The sequence below is a fragment of the Mytilinidion resinicola genome (assembly GCF_010093595.1).
Source record: "Mytilinidion resinicola strain CBS 304.34 unplaced genomic scaffold BDZ99scaffold_1, whole genome shotgun sequence".
NCBI classification, from domain to species: domain Eukaryota; kingdom Fungi; phylum Ascomycota; class Dothideomycetes; order Mytilinidiales; family Mytilinidiaceae; genus Mytilinidion; species Mytilinidion resinicola.
Window position 1 is genome coordinate 663,501 of NW_022985437.1, and position 23,895 is coordinate 687,395.

General features: G+C 52.0%; 9 protein-coding genes across 9 annotated transcripts; 6 read left to right on the forward strand and 3 right to left on the reverse strand.

Annotated features, from left to right (window-relative positions):
- Positions 1 to 46: 46 nt before the first annotated feature.
- BDZ99DRAFT_404267 (Isochorismatase hydrolase) lies at positions 47 to 1,561 on the forward strand. The gene is made up of 5 exons (XM_033716389.1): positions 47 to 95; positions 209 to 738; positions 805 to 842; positions 1,046 to 1,088; positions 1,137 to 1,561. Exons 2-5 carry the CDS (start codon positions 478 to 480, stop codon positions 1,341 to 1,343), a joined length of 549 nt encoding a protein of 182 aa, XP_033583933.1. The 5' UTR covers positions 47 to 95; positions 209 to 477; the 3' UTR covers positions 1,344 to 1,561.
- A 1,619-nt stretch (positions 1,562 to 3,180) lies between these two features.
- On the forward strand, positions 3,181 to 3,925 carry BDZ99DRAFT_456770 (uncharacterized protein). Its single transcript, XM_033718529.1, has one exon. It carries the CDS (start codon positions 3,195 to 3,197, stop codon positions 3,618 to 3,620), a length of 426 nt encoding a protein of 141 aa, XP_033583934.1. The 5' UTR covers positions 3,181 to 3,194; the 3' UTR covers positions 3,621 to 3,925.
- Positions 3,926 to 7,589: 3,664 nt separating this feature from the next.
- BDZ99DRAFT_470042 (uncharacterized protein) lies at positions 7,590 to 8,447 on the forward strand (the record flags this gene model as incomplete). Its single annotated transcript, XM_033721603.1, has 1 exon — positions 7,590 to 8,447. The coding sequence occupies one exon, from the start codon at positions 7,590 to 7,592 to the stop codon at positions 8,445 to 8,447; it is 858 nt and encodes a 285-aa protein (XP_033583935.1).
- BDZ99DRAFT_5930 (uncharacterized protein) lies at positions 8,373 to 10,109 on the reverse strand. The gene is made up of 5 exons (XM_033728750.1): positions 9,278 to 10,109; positions 9,122 to 9,228; positions 8,965 to 9,064; positions 8,653 to 8,917; positions 8,373 to 8,467 (listed from the first exon to the last, which is right to left on the reverse strand). The coding sequence occupies exons 1-4, from the start codon at positions 9,972 to 9,974 to the stop codon at positions 8,781 to 8,783; spliced, it is 1,041 nt and encodes a 346-aa protein (XP_033583936.1). The 5' UTR covers positions 9,975 to 10,109; the 3' UTR covers positions 8,373 to 8,467; positions 8,653 to 8,780.
- Positions 10,110 to 10,941: 832 nt separating this feature from the next.
- Positions 10,942 to 12,223, forward strand: BDZ99DRAFT_5967 (uncharacterized protein). The gene is made up of 2 exons (XM_033728752.1): positions 10,942 to 11,706; positions 11,754 to 12,223. The coding sequence occupies exons 1-2, from the start codon at positions 11,064 to 11,066 to the stop codon at positions 12,002 to 12,004; spliced, it is 894 nt and encodes a 297-aa protein (XP_033583937.1). The 5' UTR covers positions 10,942 to 11,063; the 3' UTR covers positions 12,005 to 12,223.
- A 218-nt stretch (positions 12,224 to 12,441) lies between these two features.
- BDZ99DRAFT_513240 (uncharacterized protein) lies at positions 12,442 to 13,853 on the reverse strand (the record flags this gene model as incomplete). Its single annotated transcript, XM_033724696.1, has 4 exons — positions 12,442 to 12,973; positions 13,051 to 13,412; positions 13,469 to 13,573; positions 13,674 to 13,853. The coding sequence occupies 4 exons, from the start codon at positions 13,851 to 13,853 to the stop codon at positions 12,442 to 12,444; spliced, it is 1,179 nt and encodes a 392-aa protein (XP_033583938.1).
- Positions 13,854 to 15,193: 1,340 nt separating this feature from the next.
- On the forward strand, positions 15,194 to 17,196 carry BDZ99DRAFT_430734 (amino acid transporter). Its single transcript, XM_033717260.1, has 6 exons — positions 15,194 to 15,372; positions 15,432 to 15,644; positions 15,702 to 15,753; positions 15,806 to 16,186; positions 16,247 to 16,596; positions 16,662 to 17,196. The coding sequence occupies exons 1-6, from the start codon at positions 15,220 to 15,222 to the stop codon at positions 17,094 to 17,096; spliced, it is 1,584 nt and encodes a 527-aa protein (XP_033583939.1). The 5' UTR covers positions 15,194 to 15,219; the 3' UTR covers positions 17,097 to 17,196.
- Positions 17,197 to 17,693: 497 nt separating this feature from the next.
- Positions 17,694 to 18,503, forward strand: BDZ99DRAFT_529075 (alpha/beta-hydrolase; the record flags this gene model as incomplete). The annotated part of the gene is made up of 1 exon (XM_033726394.1): positions 17,694 to 18,503. The coding sequence occupies one exon, from the start codon at positions 17,694 to 17,696 to the stop codon at positions 18,501 to 18,503; it is 810 nt and encodes a 269-aa protein (XP_033583940.1).
- Positions 18,410 to 19,709, reverse strand: BDZ99DRAFT_564793 (uncharacterized protein; the record flags this gene model as incomplete). The annotated part of the gene is made up of 5 exons (XM_033727400.1): positions 18,410 to 18,684; positions 18,737 to 18,839; positions 18,898 to 19,014; positions 19,505 to 19,629; positions 19,689 to 19,709. The coding sequence occupies 5 exons, from the start codon at positions 19,707 to 19,709 to the stop codon at positions 18,541 to 18,543; spliced, it is 510 nt and encodes a 169-aa protein (XP_033583941.1). The 3' UTR covers positions 18,410 to 18,540.
- Between the last annotated feature and the right edge of the window lie 4,186 nt (positions 19,710 to 23,895).

Consider the following 23,895-nt stretch of genomic DNA (forward strand, 5'->3'; position numbering starts at 1 on the left):
GAAGATGAACGACTTTCTCGGCAAGGCAAGCCGAGCCCCAAGGCCATACATCGGGTCGCTCATTTCACTCAACTCTAACCTCGACGTCAATTAAAGTACGTGGGTAATAATATATTTCGAGATTCTTTCTAGGCTGCCTTCATCAAACACGGAGCTTTAGACTTTCCTAACGATAGCATCGGGAACCGAGAGCTAATTGCATACGTAGACCAAGCCGGATGCTCTACATCCATCGGCACGCTTCCCGAACACCACGGAAGATAAGCCCAGTCAGTTTATAAAGGGACCCTCACGAAGACTCTAACAATGAGAGATATCCCCGACCCGTTGGTGCTCTTCCGTAGACCATAATGCATTAAGATCTGTCTCAGCTCCATTCATCACGAGCCCAACTCTCTCCCATTCTGATATCTTTTCTTTCACAAGCTAATTTACCCCATTGATTATTTCCGAAGCTTGTCTCAAAGTCCATCTGCCATGTCAGCAGACGCAAACGGATATTCAAATGAGTTGATGGCCAGCTACGCCGCTTCTGGCTTCACAGCCGGCCCAGGAGAGAAGAAAGGCGGCTATCCATTCGGAGACCATCCAGCTCTGCTCGTCATAGATGCTTGCAACGCGTATATTACCGAAGGAAGTCCGTTGTATGGGAAAGATCGCTTCCAAACGGCGCTAGAGTCATGCGAGAAGACAATATCACTGTGCCGAAAAAAGAGGATCCCCGTAATATTCACCAGAGTATGCTTACAACTTTGATAAGCTCTTTAATGCTCTTCAATTTTGCCATACTAATTCTCTTTGTAGGTGGTGTATCACGACAGAGGCGCAGATTGGGGCAATTGGTACAGACACAAGCTGCCCAAAGCTTTGTGTGCCTTCGACGAGGGTAAGGTCCTAGGAGACTGCCCGACTGAGTCTAAGATCTGTCGTCCATTTACTGGCGAGACTGTCATCGAGAAGCAGTGCAGTTCTTGCTTCTTTGGCACATCTCTAGCATCGACATTAATTCGATTGAAGACCGATACCTCCTTGTCTGCGGCTACAGTACCTCCGGGTGTGTGAGAGCGACGACTGTTGATGCAACACAGGTTCGTGCACATCTACTTTGGGTTAAGATGGGGACTAACGGGCTCTAGTATGGCTTCAACCCATACGTGATCGAGGACGCTTGTGGTGATCGAGACGAATGCCCTCATAAGGCCAACTTATTTGACATGAAAGCGAAGTGTGCAGAAGTAGTCACTTCAAACGATTTGGCAATGCTCATTAAAGACAAGACGTTTTTGTATAGCTCAGTTTGGACTTCAATCCATGCGTCTTTATCACACCCTCGAGCTTCTTAGGTCCTATTATCTGCCCCTCTCAAGCCTCCGGGGGGTGTCTCACGTAGTTCGGTATACCCGCAGCCGTTACATCAACGCGCCGTGATTCAAACCCCGTACCATAGTTCGTCCAGATGTCCAACTCACGCTCTCGAGCTCTTGACATCCTGTAATATTCTCCTCTCATACGCCCAGGAGTGTCTCGTGTGGTCCGGTATACCCGCAGCCGTATTTCCAACATAAATTGATTCAAATTCCCTACAATGCTGCATCCGTGCGTCTAATTCACGCCCTTGGGCTTGTGAAATCCGTTTCGATCTTTCCCACGCACATAAGCCTCAGCCGACGCTATAGACCTGGAGAAGTAGTGTATATCCAGGGTATGAGATTCATAGTCTCCGGTTTATAACATTCGTTCTCGATCATAGTCACCTATATGAACCGCCACAGCCTCAGACGACGCTATCAGTTTGGGAAAACTGTGAATACCTAAGGTATGAGATTCAGAGCATCCGATTCATGACATCCATTCTCGCACGTACTCACCCACATGCACCACTTCAGTCGACGCTGTAGGGCTGGAAAAGCAGTGGATCTCTGGGCTATGAGATTTGAAGCCCATAGTAGTTGAGGTCTATGTGTGAGTATTTTCACAGGCTCAGAAGACCTCAGTCGGTACCGCAAACATGGAGAAGCAGTGAGTATCCACCGTGTAAAATCTGACCGCTACGGCTTACTATATTCAATCCGGAGGACTCTTACAGGCTTAGAAGACCTCAGACGGTGCTGTAGACCTGGAGAAGCCTTAAGGGTTCTAGAAGTGGTCGATGAAATGGAGGGTCTCTGCCAGATTGAGGAAGTGCTAAACTATTTTCACTATCTTCAATGTGCGATAGAAGACTTACATCGACAAATTCCCTAGCTCGTGCATCAAAAATATGCTAATATATGGCTATTGAGATATAGGAGTGCTGGAGCTCTTCACAAGGCGAAGACCTTTTATAGATTTCACGAGAAACTATCGCCATCATCAACTGTTGTAGTCGACGAACAGATGTTTAAAATGGCCACGCGTTGTTTAGTTCGTGGAGCAAAGTGCAATTTGGGCTTGCGCCGATTTCGAAGTCTGTAACTTCTTACTATGACATAGGAAGCTGAGTCTCACCAGTAGAGAGCATGACACCGGGTAGCAGTAGTCCAATCCACCCGCTAAGGGGTGCAAGTTACAATCCAGGAAGCGTCAGTCACAGCAGAACCCGCCTTCAGGGGTGCCAAAGAGCAGGTATAAAGCCCGATTCTCGGTCTTATAAAGTACAACATCAGCACTTCCTCTTACAACCAACCACACCTCCACACCTCCACACTCGCAACCCTGGTGTACCATACTCTATTCAATCCACGAAAGTGGGTCAACTCCTCCTACCACCACCAACCCTAAGTTGATCACATTGCAACATGGCTAGAAAAAACCCTACCCAGTCCAAGGCTCCGAAGTCTCCTGCGAGGAAGGTTGCCACGGGAAGAGTGTCCAAACCACCATCAGGAGAGGCTCCTCGCCGCAGCACTCTCCGCGGACGTCGCATTGAGGATGCCCCCTTCAACTTCAAAGGCTTACCTGCTAAGATTCGCAATATGGTCTACGACCACGTCCTTGAAAATTGTGGCTACGTAACGAGCATGAGGAGATTCAAAAAGGTCACAAGCTGCAACATTTTAAGAGTAGACAAGCAAATTCATCGAGAAGCCGCTTATATCTTGGCTAAAGGGTCCATCGTCAGCATCCAACCTCTGAACAACCAACACGGCTTTGCGTCGATCGCAAAGACCGAAAATAATGCGCTTCAAAACTTCTTGAAGGTAGAATTCAAGAAAATGGAGTTTGGAAGATACGATCACCGTCGGTCGGCTACCGAGGCCCAAGTCGTTATGCGAATGCGTATGCTTGCGGACCTTAAGGAACGACTCACGATCTTCGTCGACGGATCCAACAACATGGAACCGCACTGCAAGCGATATGCCTCGGTCAACGTCTGGGACCTTCTCTGGAAGGGTCGTGGCGATGCCGAGTTGGAGCGGTGTGACGACGTTTTGGAGCAATGGTTGGAGTGTCTACGTATCATGCGATCGGATTCACACACTCACTGGAAAGTCATCACTCCAGCGTCTACCACAGCCGTTAGCTCGATTCGTTCTTATTGGCAACCTCATGCCTTTGATGTCATTTGGTCCCACCTTGGGGGATGGAACGCCATCGATGCAGCCTACAACGACTGGGGCTTCACCGTTGTGAGGGTTTAAGCTGGAATGAAGGATCATCGGAACGCCTGGAAGGCAAATGGACTTGCAAGATTGCCTAGTAAATCGATAATGGCCTTGAAATTGATTCTAGGATTGCTTCAATTTCTCTGGTGTTCGGACTTTGTTTACTTTCAGACATTGGATATTTTGGGGCTGCGGGCATGGCTAGGGGAAACAGCTTTTCTTGATGGTAATACTCACTATTCTTGACCTTCTATATTCTCGACATAGTCGGAATATCAATGAGGTAATCATAACACGGATTTAACTTTCTGGTTCCACTCGTATGGTAGTAATCTTTGCTGTAGAAAGGTTCTAGTGAACATTTCAAAGTATTTCATTCACCATTGAATCGCCATGCCGTCGGCCCTAGCTCTTCCCGCACCTTTACATGTCCAGTTCTATCGAGGTCACCACACTACTTACCCACATCACTATGCCGTCACTCCTCCCAAACATTCGATCCTCCAGCACTATCACTCCACCAACATGCACTCAACCAACATGCACTCAACCAACATGCACTCAACCAACATGGCCTCCACCACCTCGCGCTCCCCACACGCACACCCTGTACCGAAGCGTCGCCGTGTCTCTACTGCCGTTGAAGCGACTCACGCTGAAGCCGCCGGAAATTTCCCCGGTGGTGCTCAATCCCAGCCAAACACTCACCTCGGCCGCCAGGGATCAGGATCACTTCGTCGAGTCGGCTTAACTCCCCCGACTTCGTTCCGCAAGGTCCCCGGTATGGCCAAAGACTCTCTAAAAGGTCTGCGTGTGCTCGGTCAAGACATGCACTCGACTATGAAGGCCATCAAGGAGGGTAGTGGCAAGATGAAGAAACAGAAGGTGTACAAGGTTCGCGAGGGTCCGAAGTACAAACATCTCCCAATGGTCTGCAATGGTGGAGCTGGTACGCATACATACGGCTTTCTGCAGTGACATTTACTAACGGTAGATCAGTCATTACTCCCGCCCTGTTGGACTTTAGGAGCACTGGTGATATTACGAAGGAACTTCCGGGTTCTCGCAACGGCGGTACAGGTATGTCATGATAATCTATTTCAATTGCTAGTAGCATACTTATTGCATGCAGAGTTCGACTCTTCTGATGACGAATGGGACATGTGCTCCGAGGACAGCGATTGGGATCGCGTCTAGGCGAAGGGGCGACGGCGACAATGTTATCGGATTCCCGGATACATTGTATGACACATTGTTAAATGTGGTAGTACAGTATATGCAAGCCCCTCTAGAGTAGGCCACGGGTTTGGCGTTATTCTTCAGTCTTCAATGGGGTAGACGATTCAATGGGCTTCTTCTTACTCAGACTTGCGACTATCATCGTGACTTCGTAGAAGTCAATAGAGAAACTTTATTATTTGAGATGAAAGCTTCCTGCCTTATGTTCATACGAACGTGCCTATCTCCTTTTGGGTAGTAAAGCTGATATTCCCACGCCTTCGTCTAAGACTTCTCTTCGACAGCAGTGCCTTCAATTGCATTACGTTCGCCCATTATCCGATCGTCCTCTCTTAAACAATCCCATGACCCTCCTAGATCTAAATATGTGTATAAATGACGGCTAACTTCAGCAATTTTCATTGTGAAAGTGTACCTACCCCTTTCACAATGCTCAATGTACACCTCATATGACCCCTTTCACTTCATTGCGACATTTACTAAAGGACATGAATCACTGTGAAGGCAATGAACAATGATGTCCGGACGTGTATATAGATCTCCTCGAACTTTATTCAGTAAAAAGCTGCATTCCCGAGCCACTGAACGCTTTCACCACCAACAGCACCGCCACAAGTTCAAAGTAGAAGTCTCGGACTACCACCACCACCACCACCACTCACAGTCCCAACATCAAGGTGGGAATCTTGTCCATGCTCCCTAGCAGACGCGAGAAGTTGGGTCTCAAGCGAGTTCCAGATGCAGGAGCGGGTACGGTGAAGCCCCCATCCCCCTCCGCACCCCGCAAGTCGATGGGGGGCTATGTTCAAGGGACCAACATCCCCTTGGGTGATTCCCAGGCGCAAACAGTGAGCACCACCGGATATCTTGCATGCGTGGCCGAATTCGCCATGGAATCCTGCTATAGCAATGTCAAGAATTTGGCAGCGTCGGCTAAGGGCTCCGTGGCGGCCATTGTCTCCTCCGGAATGAAAAATAGTGAGTCGAATGGGACCTCAGAATCTGGTGCTGTTACTAACGAAGCTTCAGAGCAATACGGAGTGGCTATACACACTCTAGAAGCTGTTGATGAGGATGACTTCGTCGTTGTCACTAGGAACTAGCTACGGTGGACGGCATCTTGAGCATCGTTTGGGGGTTTTTCTGTCCGGAGTTGTCTTTCTGAGTAGATAGAGATTGCATTTGCAACCTACCCTGCGTCTTATTATCTTCGATTCTCGTAATTATTGCACAACTTTCCCCACAGCACGTGGACTATGAAATCTCCACCCTAGTGACCATGAAGTTAGTAATCTGTGCGTTTTTGAGCAGCAACAAGGCGCCCACTTACCTCCAAATGACTAGTAATTCACTCCAACAGCTTCTGATGGCTAGCGTAGGATCCAATAAACCCAAATTTCCCTCTAATACTTTCATTAACTGACCATTGCGTGAACCTGCATCAACGTGCCACTCCCCACCAACAACCACCAGTGCCACCTCTCCCAAAAGCGTAAGCAATAACACCCCTCAATCATTCCCCTAACAACCCAATTAGATAGCCCTCCACCCTGCAGGCTCCTACTAGGTCCTCTCCGTCGACGCCCGTCAACCCAGAGTCTCCAGACAAGTACCACACTCCCCTGCCCGACCCCAACGCGCGCACCCCAGAAGACCAGCTCTTTCCATCCGTCTTAGACCTCCTTGCCCGCACCCAAGAACTCGAACCCCCCGCGCCAGTCCCCAACGCACCTCCAGCCTCGCAGGCCCCAACGGACCACGCCGCAAACATATCCAGCATCGGCGCCTCCACATGGGCCGAGATGGCCGCCGAACTAAACGAACGGCTTGACGCAAGCGGTGAGGTCGAGTACGATAGCCCCTTTACAGAAATTGACGAGGATTGGATTCGGGAGGTTGGGATTGGAAAAGGTCAGCCAATGACGGCGGAGAACTTGGCGAGATTGGAGGCGGCTTATGCCGCTGGGAAGGCTTCGGATCAGCAGGAGCAGGTTGATGGAGCTAGGAAGAAAGTGGATCTTTACGGCGGCCCGCCGAAGACGCTTTCGCTTGGCAGTATTCCGGAGACCGAGGAGGGGGAGGAGAGGGAGACGTGCTCGCTTCGTAGCATACGGTCGTAGATGTGGTGGATGTTCTCTGGGTGAATGTTGCAAGGGCAGATGACTCCTCTGTAGAGCATGGACAACCAGCCGGTGGCTCAGGGAGAGTAGTGGTGGTGTATTCCTATGGCTATCGATATAGGTGATGATGGATGAGACTATTCTTTCTGGCCAGATAGAGCGATGAACTCTTGGCGAACTGAAATACTAGCGTGGGTTTGTATGTGTACTCATTAAGATACCATTGCGTATATGCATCGACTATGTGTTCACGATTGCTTGTCCTCGTAGGCAGATAGGTCGTCACATACAGTCACGTGGCAGTCAAGTGACAACTCACTAGTAGCTACTCGAGAACATTCACCGCATTTTAAGAAATCCGGTTCTACCCGCGGAGGTTTAACGGGCATAGGGTACCTGGCGGCATTGTGAGTTCACTTGACAACGTTATATAAGCACGATAATAACTCACTGTAGGGCTGGGGATACACTTTGTGCTCTCACATTGCGGTGAATCCTGAAGACTCAGAGGCATATAAAGTCCTCCACTTTTCATCTTCGAGGGATACACATCAACAACCACTTGATACCTCTACCTACACTCACCAACATAACCACCCGCATTTCAACTCAACAACAAACCATTATCAATACCCACAACCAGAAGATGCCGGCTCCATCGGCTCTCAACACGGCCATGTCTATCTCCGCTTACGACCGCGGCCAGCTACGGCACGGCCCACGCCTAGACATTATCAACGCCGAAGGCCAAGTAGTTATGGCACGACTGAGCGCGAACCTGGTCGCACACTACTCTTCTACTGTTCGTCAACATATGAAGACAGTGGGCAACGAGAAGGGCCAACCCAAACTTACTTTCGAACTCCGACCAGGATCGGCAGAAATTCAAGGCTTGAAGCAAGTCCACGATTGGATGGTGCTAAGCATGGCCACTACTCCAACCGTAATCAAGGCCCCAAAAAACCTCGTTAGCGCGATCTTTTTGGCTCGAGCACTCTTCGCCCTCGGAATGCGAGTGGACGCAATCAACGTTGACCGCTTCGCCGAAGACAAACTTCGAAAGATCTTGCACCCGATGCATGTCAAAGAACTCTGGGAGCAGATCCCGCGTGATACAAAATACGTGCATATGCTCGTTGAGAACCTTGTCCGCTTTGGCCGAGAGGACAAGCTTTGCAAGGAGACAATCACTTACATCCGAACTCATAACGAGCTTTTCGACCGCTTGAAGAGCCCGGAACTGAACGATAGCCTGCTCGCAAAGAAGGAATCTCCACAAGAGTTTCGCGCGCGAAAGGATGCTCTTGAGGGGAAGGGAAAAGAAAACAACGCCGCTCGGATCCAGGCACAGAAGGCCAAAGCGGCTCGCGAAAAGGCTGCGAAGGCTGCGAAGGCCGAGGCCGAGAGCTTCGAGAACGACCCAAGGAACCACGCAGGTGGTGCTTGGGAGAAAGAGCTCCTACCTGGTCAACAGACTCGTTCCGGATTCCAATATCGCGGATAGGCAATCGACATCTTCGACGCCTGATCATGGACAATTAGCGCATGTTCGCGACCGTCGGACATAGCTCACAAGCCTGTGTACGACTACATGGCTGATACTCTGGAGCAGTAGACATTCTACTTCTCACACAATGAAATCCTTTTCTAACAACACTTCCCGAATATCTGACGTGATTCGCAACGTCTGAATGAACCATGTGACTAACCTTTGTATTCTCTGCGAGGCCATGATCTGCCATAGGGCTAAGCTTGAAGCAAGCTCGTCGTGGCGTACCTTGGACATGTGTCGCTGCAAGTTCTGGAAAAGATATGGTGAAAGCGCACGCCAGCCACTTCAATGGCCGTTCCACTCCCAAACTTCCTCTAGCTGCGACCTAGCCGCCTTGGTAGGCCACCCATGTCGCGTTTCGGTTTTGATGAGCATTTCACGAAGCTGTGACTGATCTTGACGATTTGTGAACCGATCTCCAACTGTCAGAAATCAGCATTGATATGATATAACGTTTGGATAGACCGACCGAGAGCTATCGCAAAGCATGCAACCAAACTAGCGGGGAAAGCTCTTTCGTTGGAAAGGGCAACCCCGACAAGAGTGCGGACGTCCTCCTGAACTTGGATCTGAGTCCTATGTTAGCAACTGACTGTGCTGCATAATGACTTTGAGAGTAGGCGCACATCTACTTCCATCTTGGCCTTCTTGTGCGCTGGTCCGAGTTGTGGGATGGTTGGATTATGGACTACGAGAAGGACACGAGCTAGGATGTTGTACTGTCGCCCCATAACTACTTCGATATTAGCGCCATGTGAGCATAGAGACCATGAGTGACTCGCCGTGTGCATCGGCGTGGCAACGAATATCAGGAAAATTACGACCACTACCATCTCGATCTCGCCGATAGAAGAACTCGACAAATGAGTCGGGCCTCCGCTTTCGCCATGACTCATTCTCTTCCATAAGCCGGTTGAATCGTGATATGGAGTGCTTTCCTTCACCAAATGCGAAGTGTATAACATCGCCAACGTGGGCAATCGTTCGGTCAGCCCACGTGGAGTCATTGGCAGGTTCTATGGATCTATCTGCTTCGAATATATGCAGCTGAAAAGGTCTCTGGGTCATCAAGGATATCCAAAGCTCTTGCCGGAATGCGGCCCAATAAATTGCTTGCCTGAAGCTTGTGTCGACTGGATTAAGATCATATCGCCGTTGGACTGCTCGGAGGATAGCATGGGTGCCAAACAAATGACTCCGAGGGTCATCACCAGTTATTGGGATATTGAGTTCCTCAAGAAGTCGGAGGATGATAGTAGCTGCAAGAAGTGATTCGTCATTAATTGCAACGCTGTCATTTAGGGCAGGTATGAGTGTCTGGAGGCAGGTTTGGTAGTACCGGTCCGCTACGAAAGTGTTGAATGAGGACGTGCGACTTAAGTGACGAGCTGATAAAGCCATTATGGCGTTGAAGAGTGTAATGTTACTTCTAGCCCGTTGGGGTACTTCGAACGTAAAGTGCTTCAGTGCATCGCACATATCAAACTAGTCTTCTATTAAGTCATAGCATATGTAACTTTCAATGCAAAAGTGATGCAGGAGTATTGCTTACGAAAAGAGCAACATGGTCAATGTAATGACCCATCAGCATTGCTTCCTGGTCATTTTCAAGGGGCCAGAATCCGGTAGGTGTAGAATTGTGGTGGCCACTTGGCGGGCGGCTCCTTGCAATGTCCTCATCGCTATTATGACGGGCAACTAGATTCGCTGGAGAGTGTGAGATGGGCGGAGGCGGTCCACTCAGCACGTTTAGCTGAATAGGGGACTCTGAATTAAGTAAAGACGAAACTGGAATGGCTTCTGCCGATATGACCGTGCCAAAGGGGCTACTACTAAAAGTTTGAAAGTCGAGGGGCGGAGACTCTCTGCTCGGTGCCACGAATCCAGGCTCATATTGTGACCGGACATCATCAGTCTCGTCAAAGAAATCGACTCAATTCCATGTCAGCGCAACCGAAAGTGTCAACTCTGGAGCCCCAAAATACTGACTGGTCCGAGGAAGAGTTATCCACTTCTGGTCTTTCTTAAATGCCTTCTGAATGGAAGATCGCCTGAATCTTGGGCCAGTCTCGTAGACACACCGCTCGCCTGCCTTCTGACATTGACTGCACTTAGGCGTTTTGCCATTACCTGGGAGCTGTTAGCCTCGCAATGGCCTAGATGTGGCACCTTTTTCTTACATTTGTGATGGCGTACCCGACAGCGATTGCTGGAAGAGTCAGCTGCATTAGAGCATCACCGGACGAGCTGGCACTGACCATGGCATCACGATTTAAGAGGGTGGAGTTAGGAGCGGGCGGCGCGAATTGCCCTTTGGACGACTAAAGTGATGAATCGCGGCTATGGGATTAGGATGTACGTTGAAAAGTGCGGGGAGGACGAGCCAATGATTGCCGTGCTAACGCAATCGTGTCTTAGCGAGGAAATCCGACCCGCATGCAGTGACTGCATGATGATTGATAAGAAGCTCCAATGATCTATATGTGTATCTCTATTTGACACTCAATAATGCGAACTATCGAAACTGGTATCAAGCTGTAAAGTTCTGACTTCTCTCCCTTTTTCGTCATGCCTCACGCAGAGCAATTCCCACCCACCCCCGAGTCACTATTCGTGAACGACGGTCCTCTGGCAGCGGATCAAGTAGGATTACTACGGGCGTCAAACCCAGACCTCCCTCTCGAAGAGCTGCGTCAACGATATGAAGAAGACGGATATCTATTCCTCAAAGGCCTGCTCCCCCGCCAGGACGTCCTCAAAGCCAGGGAAGAATACTTCAAGCTTCTCTCCCCAAGTGGAGTCCTGAAGGATGGTACAGCCCCAGTCGATGGCATCTTCAATGAGCAAAACGATCCACATGATTATCCTGGCATTGGTGCTGGAGCTGCAGACGGCAACGGCAAACCTGGCGGAGAGAAAGCAGAGAAGTTTGTCGATCTGGCATTGCAAGCTCATTACGAGACTTGGTACAAGGAGGACTTCTGCAAGCACCCGGTGCTCCGGGATTTGATTGCAAAATTGACAGGGTGGGGGGAGAGTACGCTTGGAGTACGCAGAAGCTTGCTGCGGAATAATACGCCTGGAAACAAGGCGATTGGAGTCCATTATGATCAGATATTCCTCCGACATGGCGAGCCTACAAGCGTCACGGCTTGGGTTCCGATGGGTGATGTTTCTTTGAGTGGTGGCGGCCTCATTTATCTTGAGAAAGGTTCAGTACTGCGAGTATTTCCGTATTGAAAATGCTAACCTTTACAGGGTACACGCTTGGAAGAGAAGTCGAAGACACCTTCACGAAAAAGGCTAGAGAATGCGGGATGTCAGATGAGGAGGCTAGAAACGCTTTCAATCAAAACATGCTGTCAACAGGCTTGCTGGCCGATGGACCAGCGGAATATGCACGCCGGTTCGATCGTCGATGGCTGGTAACTGCGTATGAGGCGGGGGATGTCGTGCTACATACGCCATTTGCGGTGAGTTCGAGGATGGATTGTAAGGAAGTGCGCTGACTAGAGCCTAGATACACGCTTCGACAATCAACCAGGACCCTCAGAATGTGATTAGACTCGGAACTGATTTACGTTTCGTTGACTCTAGTCGACCATGGGATACTGTATGTGTGCAAGCCCTTTATCTAATCAGAAACTAATCGATCACAGCGATGGGACAAAGATTATTCCTTTAATGATGGCGTCTGAATACCGAAATAATAGTTTGGAATTTTGACATCCGTTTCATGTTAAACTCCGTACTTTTTTGCTCTATTGTGTTGAGAACTCGCCTTCTAATAAAAGCGTAAATCAGGTCGTAGTACTATGCATACGCTCTAGTCTCTAAGCATTTCCAACGCCATTAAGCTGCAAATGGGTATCCGCTCCTCACCAGATAGTATCGCCTTGGTCCATAATCCAAAAGTAGCGCCTTGGTCCAAATGGACCGATCAAAATCATGGTCTACGCACGAGAATGGGCTGTCTTTTCACATACTCGATCTTCGTCTCCTGGGTCTGCCTCATGGCAATTCCTCCTTGGCTGTTGTACAAGCTGCTTGTACTATTCTCGTCGTCCCTTGTACTGCCCATCGACATTGTGTTCTGCCAGTCCACGGCTCTCTTCTTGCCCTTGAATTTATTCCATCTCTTTTCGCTCCTTTTACTTCTACCGCTTACGTTCGTTTGCAAGTGGCCCTCGGTGCCTGAAGGTACTAACTTCAGTGGCGGCTCTTCACGCCGCCGCGGGTGCTGAGGACGTGAGAGGCCCAGCGAGGCATCGAGTTCGAAATCTGTGAGACGCATGGTGACGAGGCCGGCGTGAAGGCTTGCGAAGAAGTGGTTTGTGCGCGGGATAGTGGCGCTGAGTACTGATAGATTTACGACAGCTTGCATTACCATGGCGGGGACCCAAGTTGCGCGGGTCTGGTCCTTTTTGTGAAGGTTAATTCCCACTATGACCATCTGGGCGATTGCCGTGAAGGAGACTCTGCAGGGAAATTAGCTACTTGGCCCTTGCGAAGAGAGCAATCAAAGGAGGTACAAGCGAATTGGAGGGTATCGTACAATATCCGAGTGCCGAACAGGGCTATGACGGCTATGCGCTTGTTTTTGTCGATGAGGACACGCCAGATGGTGGGGAGAAACCATAGAGCCAGAAATGCGTCTGTCAGAGCATTGCCGATGATAATTGGATACTGCAAATAGCCGTGCGTTGGACAATCACTGGGAACATAAACCCAGGCTCGGGGTAGATGGCATTGAAACGAGATGGATAGTATAGAGAAGACAGCCCAGGCGGCGATCATAGCGATGATGCTGTAGAATGTTCGTGGGAATTGCGGAGCTACACGGTCTGCAAGCAGGAAGAAAGATGTTTTTGCGAAAGCCATGGATGCGATTCCGACGAGTTGGGCGGCATACATGGCCTGGAAACGGAAGGCTTAGCATTGGAGTCTCAGTGGAGCGAGCTGGGGGAAATTACCTTGTAGTACTCATCGAGTTGGCCAGGACTGAGGTCTGCGATGTGACGGCCGAGGCCGCCGTTGGTGGCTATATGAAAGCATACGGAATTTGCTAGGGCGAATATCTGTGGCCGTGGCTTAGTCTAAATTTCTTTTCTCTCCGACGGTTGCCGTAGTGGTTTGATGTATTGTCCTTGATAAGAAGAGGCCGTTCTGGGGGCTTACTGCAGCGAAGGAGAAGCTCCAGTCGTCAAGCTTGAACGGCAGGCGCTGGGCGCGGGCGAAGCTAAAGCGGATGAAGGAAATGAGAAGAGTGACAAAGGCCCAGGAGTATGCGGATATAATGACGATCGGACCGCGATCTTGGGCGCTCAAGCGATGCAGCGGGGCCTCGTCGCCGGGCATGTTGTGGAACGCTCAGCGGTGCATAGCAGCTGGCAGCGGAAGCTATCGCCAGCCGGACCAGCGCGGAGAAGGTCGAAAGACGGCGAGGAGAGGTGGTGCGCAACAGACACAACAGCGGCAGCAGGAGGGCAATATGCGAAGAGTGCGCAGGGATGCCAGGGCATTGCGGAAGCCGTCTCAGGGCAGGACCTGGGGAGTTTGTAGCGAGCGTCGTCGTTGCGGCACAGCAGCAGCAGCAGACGGCGGCCATGATGCGATGCCGGCAGGTTTCGTCCCGCTCGGGTCCAGTAGAGGTCTTCGCGGGCCTCGAGGGAGCGCAGCGAATGGCAGCGCGCCGCTTTGCGCATCCGCTCCCGATCCTTCCGCCCTGCGCACTGCCGCGAAGCACTGTCCTACAGCCTCTCTGTACGTCCGGTGGTCTGGCGCTAAACTGAGTCAGTCCTGGTATACCTCTATTCTGGGCTAGTACTTCCCCGGTAAAGGGATTGATTGGCTAGAATGTTGCTATTCCTCCCTAAAGGCCCCTAAAGTTGCTGCCTTATACGGTAAGTTTGTGGCTTGATATTAGAGAGTGACCACCGGACGTGAAGAGAGGCTGCAGACTTTGGACCGTCGCGAATTCTGGCGAGCTTCGTTCAAGCTCCCCAGCTCCCCGTCCCGGCCCGCCCCTTGAGTCGCCGTCTGGGGTCGAGGCCGTCGCCAGAGCTACAACCGTCCTCGTCTGGTCGCGCCGTCGGATCGGACGTGCGCTCGAGGGCTCAATGGCACCACTGAACAATTGCTCCGAGGCGTCGTCTGCTTTTGAGCGTCTCTGTGAGGGATCGCGAGCATCTGACGTCTCGGCAAGCTCCGCAGAGTCACGACAGCCCCCCCCCGGTCTGCAGCTCCAGCGCCTCTGGCGGTCTCGACAACCTCTCGCGACTCTTGAGAGGCCGACTCTGCATGAGATTGCGGTGCCACGCCGCGTCTGCGCCTGGGAGCCGTGTCTCGTATGCCAGACCCTTTCCTGTCCGTCGGGATGGCGTGGATGGGACGCCTCCCGCGCCATGGAAACGGCTCTGGCCGCCGTGTGGCGACCCTCTGGACGCGGGAGAACCTCTCAGCGCGCAACCCGCCACGGACGTTGTTCCCCAGCGGTTCTCAGTCGCCGAGACGGTGTGCACCAGCGAGGTTCGTGCATGGCCGCAACCCGGCCGCTTCGTCTGGGGAGACGGGAGGCGAGTGTTGCAGCGACTAACGATTTCTGGCTTGCCGGCTTGACTCGTGGGCGCGCCCGCGGCTTATCTGGAGCACAAGTCTTCTTATTGAGCCTGCTGATCCTGAACTCTACCACTCCGCTGGAATTCTCGTCTTTTTGCAGGAAGCTATGGCGGACGGAAAGGGTGACATTGAATTGGCCACAACGGCCGATGGCGACCGCACACCGCCCGAGCTGGCCAGAGCACAGGAGACCATTGCAGGCACGCCCATCGACTCCGACGAGAAGCACGCCCAGCAGCACAACGGCGGCGCGCTCGAGGTAAGCGCGGCGTCAATTGCCCCCAAGTTGCTCCCCCAGACACACTGACACGGCTGCAGAGATACATCAACCTCATCTCGGCCATCAACTTTGGTTTTATCCTGCAATGTTCCTGGGAAGCAACCGCAGTGACCTTCCAGTTCTCCCTCACCAATGGCGGCCCCGCCGCCATGGTGTACGGGAGCTTGTTCGCCGGTATCGGCACCACTACGATCGCCATGTCGCTAGCGGAGATGGCCTCAATGGACCCTGTGGTTGGTGCACAGTATAGGGTACGTGGACTTCGCTCTTCCATCAACGCTTGCCTCATGCTAATAGAGGTTGGATAGTGGAGTGCAAGATTTGCCCCTGGGTGGAACGAGTTTTGGGGATTGATGCAGGGTGTGTACTTCCGTCCTAACGCTCTATCTGAAACACGGACTGACATGTCAAGGCTGGATCACTATCTTCGCCTGGATATGCTCTTGCACCTCGAATCCTGCCATTCTCTCAAACATTATCGTAGGGCTGGCCATTTTCAATTACCCGGACTACGTGCCTGAAAGATGGCACGCCACGCTTATCATGTGGGCGTTCACAATTCTGCCGTTCATCGCAAATTTCTGGTTTAGACGTCTTCTTAACCCGCTCGAGGCCGTTGGTGCCGTCTGTCACGTGCTCTTTTTCGTCATCTCCATTATCACCTTAGTGGTGCTGGCAGAACGGAGCACTGCGAGCTACGTGTTCGAGACTTTGACCCATGATGCCAGTGGATGGTCCAATGCCGCTGTGTCATGGGGTATAGGGCTGCTCTCCGTTACCTACCCTCTCACAGGTATGGTCCCTCGATCCTTGGTGACTTCATTACACAAAAGACATGCTAATCGCCTACCAGGTTTTGATGGAGTGCTCCACATGAGTGACGAAGTCAAGCAGGCCAAGACCCGAGTACCCCGTAGTATGATTGCGGCGGTTTCCATGAATGCCGTAATGCAGTTTGCATATGTCGTCTGCATACTCTTTACGATCGGAGACATCGACAAAGTCACCAACACACCTACACTTCTTCCCATCATCGAGGTCTACCACGAGGCGACTGGCTCTAAGAGCGCCACGAACCTGTTCATTGTCATGATCGCCATCATCATATTGATCGCTTTTTTCAACGTGTTTGCGTCGGTCTCGCGACTAGTCTGGGCGTTCTCAAGAGACAAGGGACTTCCCTTTTCGGGATTCTTTGGAAAGGTAACGTCAACTCATGGCTCACACCTCGTTTACTCATGACTAACAATTAGTGTACTGCTGCATAGGTCAACACCCGCCTCAAGATGCCCCTCAACGCGCTTGGTCTCGTCGGACTTGTAATTTTCCTCCTCGCCATCATCAACATCGGCTCTTCCACTGCTTTCAACGCCTTCATCTCGCTGCCGGCCCTCGCTCTCTACATATCCTACTTCTTCCCAATCTTATTCTTCTTCCTGCGCCGATTTTCAGCGAATAAGCCCGCCCCCGGACCATTTAGCCTCGGAATAGTGGGGCTGCCAGTTAATATGTTTGCCTTGAGCTATATCATCTTCACTGTAATCTGGATGCCGTTCCCGACCGTCCTGCCGGTTACGGGGAATAACATGAATTATGCCGGCCCGTTGGTTGGCGCGGTTATTATTGGAGCATTGATCGACTGGTTCATCAGTGGACGTAAACGGTTTAAGGTCCCTGTTGCCCGTGAGAGGCCGGACTTTTAGAGGAGTTGGTGTTTTTGGCTCATCCTATATACACGCTCAGATCAAGATTCTATATAGATGCCACGAAATATACCGAGCGAGCTATTTTAAACTAGACATTAAAGACTTCATTGAGCCTAGTCGTCGTGCCGCATCAAACTCTCAGAAGACTCTTTCGAATTCCGGCAATCGAAATGCGCCAAGCGACGAGCCCGACGACGTTGCTGAGTAATACAGTCACATGACAATTTCCACATTCGGCTAACTCCACGTGACCGTCCCACAAAAACTGCACCTACCCGCAGAGCCTCGAAACCTTTGAACAGCCACCTATCAGTGTTATCACGGGTTACACGAAAGTCTCTTCTGGTGGTGCGGGGTACCACGGAATCCACATCTCACCGGAACGGTCCCCCGGGTCCCGCATCCTTCACCATCCGAAGCTGTTTTCGCATCAGGGAGGGTATAAAGGGGATGAAAGCCTGAACAGATTTAGTTGCAATCCTACATCCTAAACATCTTCTCAAGCTCCCTTCCAGCACAGGGAAATACCCAGCACGCACTGCCATCCCAGTCCAACCCAACCCCTTCACTTAACCCCCCCCCAAAATCCCCACCATGCCCTTCTTCCAGCCCCCAAACCAAGAAAACGTCTCGCTCTTTTACACCGACGACGGCGCTCGCGCCAGCACCCCCCTCCTCCTCCTGCACGGCTACCTCTGCGACTCCCACGACTGGAGCGCCCAAATCCCCGCCCTCCTCAGCGCCGGCCACCGCGTCCTCGCCCTCGACCTGCGCGGCCACGGCCGCTCCACCACCCCGCCACCGCCTTACTCCCCGCACATCTTCGCCGCCGACATCCTCGCGCTGCTCTCCCACCTCAGCATCCCCTCCGTCGTGCTGATCGCGCACTCGATGAGCACCATCACGGCCTCCATCGTCGCGGTCGAGCACCCGCACCTTGTGAGAGCGCTCGTGCTGGTGCATCCGATCTACGCCATCACCGGGCCGGCGCTGAGCGCTCTGCTCGAGGAAATGCGCGCCGACGCTGCGCGCGCGCCGGAGCTGGCGGCGCGGTTCTTCGCCGCGGGCATGTATACGCCGCGCACGCCGGCGTGGGTGCAGACGTGGAATCGGCGGCGGGCGCTGGGGGCGGATCCGGAGGTGGTGGTGGGGTGTATGGCGGGGCTGGTGGCATTGGAGGGGATGGTGACGGGGCGGGGGGAGGCGGCGAGGGCGTATATGCGGCGGAGGAGGGCGCCGCGGTTGGTGGTGTCCGGGGTGGATACTGCGATGGAGTGGGAGAGGGAGGTGGGGTGGGGGGAGGGAGATGAGGTTAGGGAGGTTAGGGAGGGGGCGTTTTTGCATGTGGTGGAGGGGGACGTGGTTAATGGCTATATTATTGAGTGGTTGAAAAAGATTTTGTGAAGGTCTATAGGAGTCGGAGTGGGTAGGTGGTGGGTATTCATAGTCGTTTTGTCCGTAGTGGTCCAGCTTCAATTGGCAGCCGATTTTCGTGCACAGTATGCTTGTAGTTCTGGCGAGATCGTGGGGAACTTTTCATTGTCTCGGATGATCTTCTGAAGCCATAGGAGGTTCCAAATATTATCTTTCTGTGTGTTAGAAACGAACTTAATGTGTTCTCCCGCGGTGTAGCTTACCGAAAAGAGCGGCGATTCAGTGTTCATAAAAACGGCAAGCTGGCAAACGAGCTTAAACCGCGCGGCCGATCCAGGTTGCGATGCAGCACTGCCTACCATGAGACTGCAAGTAAAAGTCAGCAATTGATGTTTCACCGTCAAAAAGAGTAGGGACAACATACATCCACTGATAGACGAACGGCATCCGTATCCATGTTTGACCAATAACTTCCCAGCAGTATTCGTTCTCAGCCCATAGCAAATCACCCAACGCTTCCGCGTCGGTAGTGTTCCTGTCGCTTTCAAACGGTACAAGCTCCACAGTTGCCCGGTAAAATATCTGCGCAGCGATGAAGCAAGCTTCTGTTATCTCGCGCGGCACTGTGGGGTCGATAACTCTCGCGGAAAATATACGGTTTTGTCAACTAGCTGGTGGTGATCGGGGAGCTGAATGGTGTGTCTCCCGACCAACACCGGTATTGGAAGCATGCAAATGCATCGGCAAGGAGGTCCACGAGTCTTTCCGGAAGCGCGAAGTCGCGTTGCCGTTGTCCCTCGATAGGGCGCAGTTGATACAGGAGAGGAGACCCCAGAAACGTCAGGTTGTTGAACGGTGCTCGTTCTGCAATATGCTTGTAAGGCTGAGCAGTTTCAAAGGGGCTTAAAAGCGGAATGTCGTTGTTGGAGACCGCGTATATGAGGTCGTATCTGCCAGATGGGAGTTAATTGAGCCCGCTGAAACAAAACTTGAAACATTAGGAAGACTATGGGAGTCGGATCTAGTCTTACTAGTTGACAGCTCTCGGGATTGTCTCCAAGAATCCCAGGCAGCCGGTGGTGTCGGCGTTGATGAGTCGACAGATCTGGCCCAAGCCTATGATATGCAGCCTGGCATCTGGAGCGCCTGCGATCATCTGTGTCTAGTTAGACGGTGAGATTTATAGAGACGGCGTCGAAATCCTCGCAAGTGTACCTCGTACCCAGTGAGTTGCATGATAGCAATGATATTTTCACTAACACCCGCTCACAAGGAACACAAGTGTGATCCCTTCGTGGTACACCTCAAATACAGGAACGCGTCATTCCTTTTTGACCGTGGCTATCGGAACCGCAATCTGCAACTGAGCTTCAGTGGGTCCCCATATAACAATTCCGTGAGCATACCGGTAATTCAGCTGGCTCACACTGTGAGAGCGCATCGTCACTCCATTGCTGCTGCAAAACCACGACAAGCGGAATATGGTACTCTCCCCACATTCTGTCGATGCAGCCGAACATTTCCTCCTTCTCTTCCCCTTTTTGCCAAAAGCGCAATGCCCATTTCCAGAAAAGACTGCAAGAAAGCTGAAAAGAACAGGTTCAATTACCTGGAGATGTGACACTTGAGGTGAGAGAGACGATAGATCAGCCATAAAAGTGGTACAAGGTTGTCTCTGCCGGAAAGCTAGCAAATTCGGGCACCCATTCCCCTTGGATTGGCCACGTCACGCTCAGGCCATCTGGGGTTCCTCGATGCCTCTGAAATGCTGCAAGAACATTTTTTGTTGGGCAAAAGACAGCAGCGTTTTAAGACATTCTTGAAAATGCTGTCAGCTCTCCCGGATCTCGGGCCCCTTCATAGCTGTAAGATTCCTTCCCCCAATTTAGGGCCTAACATTTTGAGTTGCATCAAATACAGATCAAAGCAGTAGCGGAGCTCCGGTTTCCATAGTTTAGTATTAAAATGAAGCCCATCCCTTGGCCGGAAGGGAGAAACATTTCGATTCGTACGGTGTCCTATGAGCTAATGGAATGCGGATCCAGGCTTTTGATCCAAGTTGAGACCTAGCATGCCATTGGGACATGACTGAATATATTCTCAAATGGGGAGATTATACAAGTGGTACGGAGAGAAGTTCCAGTGGCAGCGTTTGGTTCAATGGAAAGGGTTCAGCAATCTTAGGACCAGAGGATTGTGGACATGGCGAAACGTTTGAACTCGTCGGACCAGAGAGGAAAATCGCCGGTGAAACACCTGTTCCTGGATTGGAGGAATCCGGATCGGTTGCGGCGGCCCCTAACATTTGATATTGAGCTCCCAGGAATGTGCATATGGGGATCTGATAGCTAAACGAAGAAAGTACCAGGGCGCGAGACGATCTGTAACCTCGATAGGACAATGATACTTGGAGTTGTGTAGTGGTGCTTCCAGTGTGGTGGCCGGCTAGATTTTTGGCAAAGAGGCGTAAAGATAACGGTGGTGTAGGGAACGATCCTCCAGGGATATTAGCAATCAAACCTGTGAGGGGATATAGCTCTGGTTGAAAGAACAGCAATCATGTCGCGGGTCTCCTTGAGAGTAGAGTGCTTTGGAAGTAGTGTCGTAAAAGAGTATTATTCTAGAGGACAATTGTCCTAGATATGGATTATCCCAGATGTGGAATGTCCTTAAATGAGCAATCCTGGAAGTGGAATGTCCTCAAGTGAAGAGTCCAGGAAATGAGGGGTGCTAGTAACAAAGTGCGCTGTAGACTGTCTTTGAAAAAGGTTCGCGGAATTTAAGTGGCCTGGTAATGGAGCGCACAGGAAGCAAGTTTTCGTGGAGGTAGAGTGTCCTTGAAGATGACCTGATGTGATAAGAGTACAATGACCAAGCGCTAAATTGAGGATCACGATAGAAACGTTAGGCGACGACTGACTCAGATGATACATGTATTGTAATTGGCTACCAGCTGGGTTCGGAGTGGTCCAAGAAGGGGATAAAATGAGGCACGGGTAGACAGTTCCTGGTTGTGGACTAATATTCTGATGTACGCGAGGGGTAAATTCGAGGCTAGGAACTTCATTACGGATACGACGAAAGACAGAAGTCCAAGCTGAGAGGATGGTTGAAGCCCACAGGAGACGATAGCTATTAACCAGCACCATTAGATAGTACGTTGTGAAAGACCTGTTCATCATATAGCGAACGAAAAAGATCACAGAAGTTACTGGCAATGTCCAAGATCGGAATCCACCCGTAGGCTAAGAAGGCTGATAACACCAGTCCTTGTGGGATTTCATGTTCAGACAAAAGAACCCCATCAAATGACACTATAGTCACAGATTTGTCGAAGAATCTTGGATCACTACTGGCATGGAAGTGGACTACGGTAATAGGATGCAAATCCAAAGAAAACGTATTATGGATGAAGCTAGAACGGCTTTCCATTTCAACAGGAGTTGGTTAAATGAGCAGGACTCAGGTCCGACAAATCTGCTCCAACGTGAACAGTCCAGGAGAACATATCGAATAGGCAAAGCCGGAGTGAAGGCGGAAGAAAGCCAGGATACTGATGGGGCGCTCTGTCGGGGGACGTGGTAAAATGGGAGTGCGCTCGAGATGCTTGGTCAAGGAAGTCCACGAAAGCAGTATTCGACTGTATATGAGGCTATGTGGTGCAGTCGCGTTCGCTGAGAGCATTCCAAGGAAGATGGAAGAAACGAGGAGTGAACCTATAAAATTAGAAGTAGTGGAGGGGTACTACTGTATACCCTCGGGGGGAACTGGGAGGTCTCCATCAGGACGACACAACAACCGGATGGGACCTAAGGAGGTTTGTAAAGAACTAGCCAACTGTCATGGCCACAATTCTCACAAAGCTGTTGAAATGGGGAAGGGAAAACGATGATGGTGAAGAAGGAAGTTGAAAATACGGACGATGTCGAAGACCTCGAAAGTCGAAAAGTCCCCTGAGGGTCATGGCTTTCTTGAAAGCACAGAGCACAGCTGGTTTAAGGATGTTCCAGAGACGGGCCAAGGAAAGCTTCTCGCGCTCGGAGATGGCCAGGCGTGGCAGGACGGCACAGATCCACCGCGCTGATGCCACAACCAGGGCGATTTGCACAATCTGGCCAGTGACCCGAGCGCAATGAGCGCAATATTGGCGCGAGCGATCGAAGTCCTGGCGTCAAGGCGGGTGTTGACTCGAGGTGGCAACAGCTGGGATGGAACGACGGCAGCGAAGATTCAGAGACGGTGAAGAGCCGCCGAATGACGCATGGGAAGAATTCAAAAGGGTCGGAAGGCGGCATCCGGCGCGCGATGGCGAATCAGCAGCGGAAAGGGGCGCCAGAGTGGCAGCCGGACGCGTGCTGGACGTGACAGTGGCGAAGAGCTGTCGAACAGCGACTCTCCCCGCCTTTTCCAGGAGCAGGGGATGAGGCTATTGAAGCGCCCCAAGCGGGAAGGCGTGCTTGCATCTCGGCAGGCGAGATGAATGGGTGCATTTTTGGAACAGAGGTGTGGGGTGAGGCTTGACGTTGGTGAGAGGCTGCTGCAGCAGAGGAGGCTAACGGAAGCAGGGGATCCAATTTCCACTCTCGACGACGCCATGCACGCGCGATGGATGCTTTTGCAGCGTGGAGAAGGTCAGACTGCCAGGCTTGGCCCTTCAAGCGCCGTGATTATTCCGCGCTTTCGAGGATGACGGTGGCAAGGCGGCGGGCGCGCGCGACGACGGTGGCACAGGTGCAGAGCCGGTGGTGTTTTGGCCCTGGCCTCGCCTTGAGCTGACAGCGACAGGTTGCACGAGCGCGCCGACCGCTGACGGCAAAGCTCTCCGGAGAGTCGAAAATAGGATCGCCAGGACCGCGGCCCTGTTGGTCGTGGGCGACGCATGGTCGCCAGCGCGCTGTCGCCTCGTGCGGCATCAACGGCGGACGCTTCGGCCTGGCGCCAGCTCAAAGGAGACGGGAGAGGGTGTAACCCCTGAGTCTGCCACAGGGTCGAGCACCCATTCGGTGGGCCTGTTCGTGCTGCACCAACCGGCGCCGAGGGATTGACCGCCTCGCTGTCCCGTGACGCTGCAGCGGGCTGGTGAGGGAAAAGCTGTGCTGCTGGCCCACGGGAGCGCGCAGGTCGTGCATCACATCAGCTTCAACAACTGCCGCACGGCAGCCGGCCAGTGGCCTTCGCCAGCAAGGGCACAGTAGCCAGTAGCCGCTGGGCACAACGGTTCTTCAGAGCGCCCCGTCTAGCCTGCCAAGGCGGCAGCAGCAGGGGCCCAATCTCGACAACACGAGGCGCTGTCACGACTTGCCCGCTCTCCTCCCGGCTCGGGCTAGCACAGGGGAAAATACCGGATCGGCTGGTACCTGCGCTAGCTGCTTGCCAGGCGTGCCCCCAGCGGCTCCGCTGGCGAGTCCGCCAAACAGACGCT